Source organism: Zosterops lateralis (genome assembly GCF_965231275.1).
Source record: "Zosterops lateralis genome assembly, chromosome: 2".
Taxonomy (NCBI): domain Eukaryota; kingdom Metazoa; phylum Chordata; class Aves; order Passeriformes; family Zosteropidae; genus Zosterops; species Zosterops lateralis.
Genome location: NC_139763.1, coordinates 89,184,761 through 89,193,868, shown reverse-complemented (window position 1 = coordinate 89,193,868; position 9,108 = coordinate 89,184,761). Strand labels below are relative to the sequence as shown.

Below are 9,108 nucleotides of genomic sequence, written 5' to 3'. Positions count from 1 at the left end.
GAGCAAAGGTGGAGGGAGGCTCCCAGGAAAAGAGGTGGCTGCCTTTAAGGTGGGTTTATTTGCCTGCCAGATGGGAAGTCTGTGACCAGCCCCTTAGAACAGGTAAAGGCAGTAAGGCTTCTCCACCCACTCGCCTTGATCTTTCATCACCTCCGCGGGCCAGGCTTGTGCAACGTGCGCGCCGCGCTGGGAGCCGCGGGAGAGGCCCATGCGCTGCCCGCAGCCGCCCGGGCACAGCGGCCGGAGCCGGCCGGGGCTGCCAGCCGGGCCCCCTCCCCGGCCAGCCTGGGGCTGAGCACCTGCAGCGCCGGCATGGAGCTCTCCCTCGGGCTCCTTCTCCTCTGGGCTCTCGCTCCTCCCGAGGCGCACGGGAAAGAAGGTAAGCGTGGGACCCGCCGCCGGTCCCTCTGCCCGCAGGGCTGGGCTGGGGCGCGCAGGGAGCGGGACGTGGCTCCAGGGACACCTCAGAGGGACTGGGGTGTCAGGGAAGGGCAGCCGGGTGTGGGGGGACCACGGCTTGGAAAATCCCATCCGAACCTCGGGGGTTCAGTGAAGGAGCCCAGGTATGTTCTTCCCCTCCTTCATCTCCTCCTAACACAGCACAAATGCTTCGGCATATCCAGCGTTCCAAGAGAATTCTGCCCCTGTTTCCCTCAAACGCGGGCCTTGCAGATAACAAGTTTAAACACAAACTCAGAAAGTTTCTCCCCTCCTCTGGCAACACCCCCGCAGTTTCCTCAAGAAGCCCTCTGAAGGAGTTAACCCTTGTGAGCAAGCAGACAGTCATTTTATCGGAGTCTTTTACCTATCCTACTCACAGAAGATGGAGCTGTGTTTTAAATTTTCCTCTTCCACCTCTTTAAGCTTCCATGTTTTCCTTCTCTGTATCACTTACTCTCTTTTATTAGATGTAGTGATTTTTTTTTCTTCCATCTTGGTAGTTGCACAGTGGTTATGAAACATGGGAGAATGGTAACTTTTAATGGAGAGGTGAGGGAAGTGTAAATCTCTGCTCTGTTTCCTACCTCCTCCTGCAGTCAATTTCTGCCAGGGACTTCTGTTTTGTACAGCAAGAGGTGTGGGAGCTTTTCCATCCCAAAGACAGTTCTCCTTCGTTCTCCAGGCTCTCGATTGAGGGGACTTGGTCATAACTGGCAGTTCAGCCATGGGCTCAGCTCTGATTCTGCGAGGGCTGAGAGATCTTTTAAAGCGTCCTTGACAAGCACGTTTCTATTAAGGATCCAGTGGTGGATGCAGCTGGCAGACACTGTGCAGAAGGCCAGCCTGGGTGAGGACTAACACCAGTAGCACCAGGCAGGCTTGGGTTTCCAGAGGCGTGTGACCAGCAGTTGGCAGTAACAGTAACCAGTCTGCCAGCTTCTCCCGTATCTCAGCCATCTCATTCGGGCTGTGTCTGTGATCCACTCTTCCTTAACTTCTCTATCAGGGAAACAGCTCATTTTCCCGGCGTCCTCTCTTATCTGAAGCCTTTCTTCTTTTTGGGGATACCTCCACCCCTGTGGCTGGACAGCCACGTGAGATGCCCAGCAGCAAAGCTGTGGGCCAGAGAGCTACTAGTCCCTGAGCACCTGTATTCCTCTGCTTCTGTAGTCCTACTGACTCAATCATCCTTTCCGTGGAGAACCCCTCTTGTAGGATTCACTTAGAGAAATAATTCTTGGCAATGGACTTTGTCCCTCCAGCGGGCACACAGCAGCTGACGGAGCTGCCCTTGCTGACAGTGCAGGGCATGGCACAAGGGCTCTGCCAGGTTCCTGTCCTGGCCACTTCCAAGTTTCTCCCCTCTCACTTCCACCCTGAGCTTCAATCCTGAAGAGGACGGGACTGCATAGATGTTATCTGGGTGATGGTTCTGGCAGGGCAGGCTACCTCGCCCTCGGAGTTTTTGGAGTTAACCACAAAAGAATATTATCTGAAATAAAGAGATGGAGAGTAGAGGGGACGTGAATGAGGAGCCTTGTCTGGACAGTGAGTCTGTGGCTAGGAAGGCTGTGCCATATGACCATACTGTGAACACTTTAGAACTTGCAAAACCTGGATTCCTGCTTTTCCCTTCTCCCAATCCCGAAAGGGTGTTTCAGAGGTGAGAACAGCAGCGCAATCCCTCTTATCTCTGATCCTGGGCCCACAGCCTGCTTCCTCATTCCACAGGACTCTTGCTGATCTGCACTTTACACTATTACTTATAGTTGGCAGGGAGTATTTGTAAAACAGTCAGATGAGGGGGAGGAAACCTGGTTATTTAAATGCCATTTAAAAATCTCCCCACTCCTACCTTTCACCCCCAATTTCTTTTCTGAGGAGTTTAGAAACGACCCTTCTGAATACACCCACAGGAATCTAAAAGAGAATCCAAAGAATTTTTCTTGTGTTTCCTGTGTTCCCAAGCTGTGACTTCACTAGGTGCACAAGAAAGGAGTAGTCTGTTCTGGCAGCACCGGCAGACCCAAGGGCAGGCACGAAGCTGCACATCCCACAGTGTGTCTTATTCCAACTCCTCTGCTTTCTCAATGTTTGCCTACAAAGTGACACATTTTAAACGTGTCTTCAGATCAAGACTTTGGGCCAAACTGTCATCGCATTTTCAAATTCCCTTTGAGGGCTAAAAATGAACATAGCAATGATTTTCTCCTTTGTCACAGAACTCCAGTAGCAAGGCTTAAATCAGCCATGACTCTCTCTTGATGTCCCGGCCAGAAAAGTCGGAAGGTTGGGAGAGGGTTAAACGATTTCTCGGCCAGCATCAGCTGGTGGACAGTCTGAGTTAGAAGTAGGGGGCTCATCAATTTGCACAAGTGATGCATGTCCTGGCTTTTGGGTACTGTGACAATGGAAAGTCCCTTTTCTACGACTTCACACTCCCTCTGTACTTTCCCACTGTGTTTCAAGTACTGAATAGTCCCTCCAGGCGACACTGATTGATCTTTTGTGCTGGTAATTTATTTGATTGCCTTCCTCTTCAGCCATTTAGTTTGCTGCCTTTTATTTCAAGGAAAGATGTGTTCAGCTGCTAATGCCGCGTTCCCATTTGAATAGGCTTCGGCCTCCTTCTTCCTTTTTGGGACAGTTTTAGGAAGTGATAAAATTTGTCAGGGTTGCATTGTTTGGATGTGTATAGGAGGGGATCTCATACATTAGTAAAAACGTTTAACTGCTGCCTAGCTGCCCTGTCTTGTAACTTTCTGTCCCTCTTCTAGTCATGGCTTTTGAACGTGAAAGGTTTCGAAGACTGGGGGGTCGAGAAAGGAAATGCAGGCTTTACTTTCTTTGACAAGGATGAAACCATTCCGTGGGGCATATGAGTTGGGTCACTGATTTATTTTTTCCCTCTCTTCTGGTTTTCAGTGGATCTACTTGACACAAGCACCGCACAAGGTGAACTGGGCTGGCTTCCAGACCCTCCGGAAGAAGGGGTGAGTACCCACATTCAAGGAAGGGGAGCCACTGGCAGTATTAAATATCGGAACAATATAATTTATGTTGAAATTTTACCCTGCTTCTGGAAACTGAGCTTCTGAGGCTCTATCCCCTCCTGGACATTTTAGGCTTTATAAGTCTCTCTCTCCCTTCATCTGTGCAGCCTCACCCCTAGCCAGCTTTTTAAGGACTGATGCCTATTGGCTTCCAGTCTGCTTAAACATATCCTTGAAACATACTGTTTCTATGAAGTAATAAAACAATGAAGAAAAATGAAAAAAATCAATTCATCACCCAGTTTTTCATTCTGTCATGCTGCACATAAATCTTATGTCTTTTTTTTTTTTTTCCTAGGGAAATAGGCAGAGCAAAAGTATTTCTGTCTCAGAGTCTCTCAAGAAATTAGAAACACATTTTTTAATTCAGCAGCTGACTGAAGAAATAACTGTTAACTCATGGGGCAGCAATCTGTCCTTGTGGGTGGGCTACAGGATTCTCGGACTTTGCACCAAGCTGTGGTATTTGGTCCACACAGCTGACAATGAGGGAGGAATTTCCCTTTGCTTTGTGACTATAAAATTGAGTTGATGGAAGTGTTTCAAAATGTAGTCCTGAAACTACTGCAGCATTGGACCCCGAAAGACAGCTGAACTCTCAGCTATTTTTGTACAAGTACAGCTATTTTGTATGAAGAATAGTTGAGCAGTCCCTCTGGTGTCACAACCTACATCAGTGAAGGTGGTTTCCTTTGTAGCAGCAGTGCTGTGGGAGTGGTGGAAGGAAGCACAAAGAAAAGGAAATTTAGGGACTACCCTCCTGTAGTAGTTAGCACATATGTCAATACACAATTTCAGTTCCTCATCCATGCTTTTGTGTTTGTAGGAAGTCCAAGCTTTCCATTGGAGAGTCTTCACCCTTCCTGTTCTAAAGCAGGCCCGGGTTCAGCCTGTTCCTTACTCATTTCCATAACTTTCCTGTCTAATGTGCTGTGTCTGGTTTAAATCCACTCCAGCCTCCTCCTCCCAGTAGCCTTGCTGGGTGAAATAGAGCCAGACAGTGAGGTTCTTCTGTACTGGCATAACTGCATTTGTTTTATTAGTAAAGCTGTTTTGGTTGTTAATAGTAGTATTATTATACCCTGCTCAGAACAGGTGCTCTAGTGAGACATACATGTAGATCATGTTTTGCCCACTGTTCCCTTTGTTGTCTCATCAACTCTCTGTGTGGTAATTTTACCCCAATTCTATCCTCCAGGCATGTTTAGGACAAAATTTCCCTCTTGAAAAGATTGAAAAAAACAGCTGAAAAGTGCATTCTAAAAAAAAAAATCTGATAGAAAGAAAATAAAACCTTTATTACAGAACATCTGAGTGTTGCACTGTAGGTTCAGAGCAGTGTGAGGAGTTGTCAAATCCTGCTTGTGTTACATTTGCTTTTTAAAATATGTATATTCAAAATATAATTGTAACTGAGAATTCTTGAAAATTATGGGGAACATGGCCTGAGAGAAATCAAAACTAACAGATCAGGATACGGATGATTGATAAAACAACAGAGGATGAAGAATAGATCCATTGACTTCTCATGAGCATGCCTTTTGAGGAGATTTGTCTAATTACATCATTTCCCAATAACTGTTGGGTGGAAGTCTGACAAATTGCCACAAGCAAAAAGGGAACAATGGCTGATTCTCTTGTAATCAGAACTTTGAACAAGTGTTTCTGAAACCATTCCTTCAAAATGAAGAATTCAATAAGTTCAAAAAAGAACGGAAATTAATTCAGAACATTTTTTGACAAAAAAGAGCCAAGATTAGTACTAAATAGTCTGACTAGGTTGATTAGTAACAGGCTGGAAACAGTCTGAGCTGTGTTGCACACAGAGCTGAAGGGTGTACTTCATGTAACGCTGCTACTTGTACTTAACCTCAGATGCTGGAGATCTCCCATCAGTGAGCTGGATTTGTGTCAATACACTTATCGCACAGAGGAGGAATTTGCTGTGGGGAATGTTCATGCTTTATATGGACAAGGCCCCCGAGGCACAGCCCAGAAGAGGTTGGCTAAGTCTGTGGAGGCAGAACTACACCTTTGTTTTCTCTTCACTTGTAGCCAATGACAGAGGATGAAGTGGCTTGCCAGGTGTGGTTGTTTCATGGTCAGACTGTGGCTGTATCCAGGGTAGACAATGCTCCCATTAACACACGTGCTCAACCTGAGAACACCACTCAGTTTTGGACAGCACTTCAGCAGTTCAGAACTTCTGCACAATTAGCCAGCATCTTGCATAAGCTTAAAGGCAGTCTTTGAGTGAAAGTCTCTGTACTTTAAGTAAAGTGTCTGTAGAGTTTTGTTTGTTAAAAGGTTTGTGCTAGCTTGCTTTTTAGTAGCTATTTAGAAAGAGTTTCATTAACTTTAGGCTACTATTGGAAACTAGGCTTTTAAAGAGGCAGACTGTAGTTCCTACGGTCCCCTTTTATCTACTTTACCACCCACCACCTCCCTCCTTCATCATCTAACATATTCCTTGATAATTCTTTTTTTGCCTTTGAAGTTTTGCCACAGCAACACCAGGTGGGCATAGAGAGGTGTATTACAGTACTAGTGGTAGGTCTCCACCTTTTAACAAATATTACAGAGCCAACGCTGGCCACTTCGAAGGTGTCAGGAGGACAGAACTTGCTGTCACATTTCTTTAAGACTCCTCATGCTGCACAAACATCCTAGCTACCTGAACTGGTTTCAGATACCACTGAAAATGTTCAAAAAGGACCTCTCAAATCCAACCATGAACAAATTCACTTATCAGGCATAGTGGCACTGCTTCTTGGCAGCTTGTGAAATAACAGCATACAATGTTATTAATCACTAATTTGCTTTCAAATATAATTGCATCAGCTGTGAACAGATTGTGATGAGGAATTAAGCTTTCCTCTTGCATTTTGCTTTTAATAGACAAGGCCCTAAAGCCTCCCCAGCCTGGCTTTGAAGTCAGCCTTGCTTTGAGCAGGGGATTGGAGTACAGAACCAAAGATCCTTTCCTGTCTAAATCTTTGTGTCTGTGTGATAATTTAGAATTGTTTGTTCGTTAGAATTCTGAGCTTGAATTTTTAGCCCAGGCACAAAAGGTCCTCATGATTTTATGTTTAGATTTTTTTTTTCATGATTTTATGTAATATCTATTCCTATGGATTTTCTGTATTGGTTTATGTAGGCCTACCATACAACATACTGAGCAACCCAATATTTGTCTTTAATGCTGTGATTATCTCACTCCCAGCTTGTGGGCCTATCTTGAAATTTTTCTTTTATCCACATTTTCCAATTTTTGTGTATGTGAATAGTATTTGCATAATCTAGTCATACTTCCATGAGTACATGTGACTACTTAAGTTCCAAGACATTTGTGCTGGAAAATGCTGCACCCTGGGCTTTTCAATATGACTTTCTTTCTGTATATTCTTGAATGAAATGTAAATGAAACATACTTTATTCTTTTTTAGCTCCTACATTTTCTGGGGAGATGTGCTTTCACCAGTTCTACATGAGTCTTTGCTTGTAAAAGGGTCCTTTTTCATGTTGACTTAATTTTTAAATTGGATGTATGCTATTTCAGGAATCACATGAACTCTACTGCTGCCAAATTGTGCCATATTTATTACATATTAAAAGTTTGGCAAGGCTCAGTTCTCAGCTGGTAGCTGGTTTGTGGAGCTTACTTTTCCCAGCTTACATTTCTGCCATGGATCATAGCATTATTAAAGCTTCCAAATTACTTTCTTAGTCTCCTTTTCAAGCTGCTGTTGTTCTCAGTCTTTTATTCACAGTGAGGAGGAGGACATAATTATTTTCCTGCCTATTCCACATTCTTGCTTGCTTCCACACATACTTCAAAGCACTGTTATCAGTTTCAATCTTTCTACCAGTTTCCCAGTGTGCATGGCACTTGATCTGCTCGGCTTTTCCAAAGTCTACTTTCAAACAAGACTAAGGATGGGCTTATAAAATGCCAGTGGCCTAACATATCCCAAAGGCTGTCAATGAATAGCCACAAACTACAGCTCTTATGGCTCCAAAAACACCTGAAAACTTTGGAAAATATGTGTTTCTTGTTTAGGAACAAGAGTGTCTGAGTTCTGCACCTCATGTTCCGTGGAAAGTTTAATTATGACCATAACAACTGCCGAAGCTATGTGAATACAATTTGATTAAGCTAAAAAATCAGATCCTTTTTTTTTATTATGCTGTTGTTGTCCCTATTAAAGCCCAGGCACAGTTCAAATTCTACACTGATAAATTTTTAGGTAATAGACTAGACCTGTGACCTGTCAGCAACTTCTCTATCACTGATCACACCATAACATTTACATGCCTTCAGGTTGTAGCAAGGTGAGGTCGTGTTCCACCAGACTCAGCGGTCCCAGATTTTGGTATCAGCTGATGGCTGGTTTCTGTTCCACCACTTCTTGGTCAGACAGACAGTCCTGGTCACGAGGAAAATAGTGCTGTGGGGCACACGCCTTCAACCTGCAAGCAATTCCAGAACAGCACTCCTATCTTGTTAAACCTGGGCAGTTCACTTAGTCAGACTCAATGATCTCTTACTCAGATAGTTTTACGTGGAAGAGTCATGGCCAGTCAGTTTTTTGTAGCATCCAAAGGTGGTGTGAAAAACAGCCATCAGAAAAGCAGTTTTGTGCACCTCTTCCCACAACTGTTGTTCATGCATGTTCTTTAGGAGCTAACTCAGAGGAGTGCCATCACCTGTGAAGCTGGAGTAGAGTAGCAGTGTACACCTCACTGCTCTCAGTTTAAGTATCAGGCATAGGGGATTAGCTCCTCTGAGTAAACAGGATCTGTATAGAAATAAGGGAAAAATGCTTAGTAAAGTCAACAGCTACCTGGGGCTGTATCCTGATATGACCTGCTGCTCTTGATCTGTGGACTGGTGAAGGGTATTTGCTGATGGTATCCTGTTCATTTTAAATTAGTTATTTTGTGTCAATTTGGGACAGAAGGAAAAAAAAAATTTGTTATGCATATCCAGATATACTTTATTCAGAAATGTGAGAAAGGGGAATACCAACCAGTGAGATGGGAACGAGTGGAGTGTAAATTAATAGCTGCAGGGAAGGCCAGTTTGCATGAGCCACCAACTAGGCAGCCTAGGATGGAGTCACTGCCAGAGACCCAAGTAACAATCTTGGCCAGTGCACTCAGTGTTGTGACCTGAAGGGCAGAAAAGAGCACGTTGTGAGCCAAAGTGAAGATGCTGTACAGCCATGACATTCATCACCACGGCTGCTCAGGCACTGTGGTGGTGACAGCCCGGTTGCCTGGCAGCTTCAGAAAGCTGCTTCACTCTTTTATAGCTGTTGAATGAGTGGACAAGGTTCACTGAGCTTCCTTGTGTCAACACAAAAGCAGCACAAGTCAGCTGGAGCTTGGAGATTAACCTGTCTATAGCATGATCCTCCAAGAAGACTAAAGGCTATTTAAAATAATAATAATAATATTAAACCTCAACCAACTAAACAAACAGAAAACCCAAACAAAACAACTTCTATTATATTACCAACTAAAATACTAGTGAGTTTGCAGGCAACCAATTAGAAAGAAAAGGCTTTACATCTTTTGTTGCCTGCTGTGTCCTCGAAGGATGAACCTCTGC

General features: G+C 44.3%; 1 protein-coding gene across 2 annotated transcripts in view; it reads left to right on the top strand.

Annotated features, from left to right (window-relative positions):
• EPHA1 (EPH receptor A1) overlaps positions 1 to 9,108 on the top strand; it is a 34,226-nt gene continuing 25,118 nt past the window's right edge. The window contains exons 1-2 of one of the 2 annotated variants that reach the window (XM_083883557.1): positions 1 to 49; positions 3,367 to 3,434. Coding sequence is in view for 1 of the 2 variants with exons in the window: in XM_083883556.1 (XP_083739682.1) it covers positions 313 to 379; positions 3,367 to 3,434 (135 nt within the window). In the remaining variant the exon portion in view is untranslated. Of the gene's footprint in view, positions 50 to 276; positions 380 to 3,366; positions 3,435 to 9,108 lie in introns of those variants that run through there. The other variant, XM_083883556.1, reaches the window with a different exon arrangement.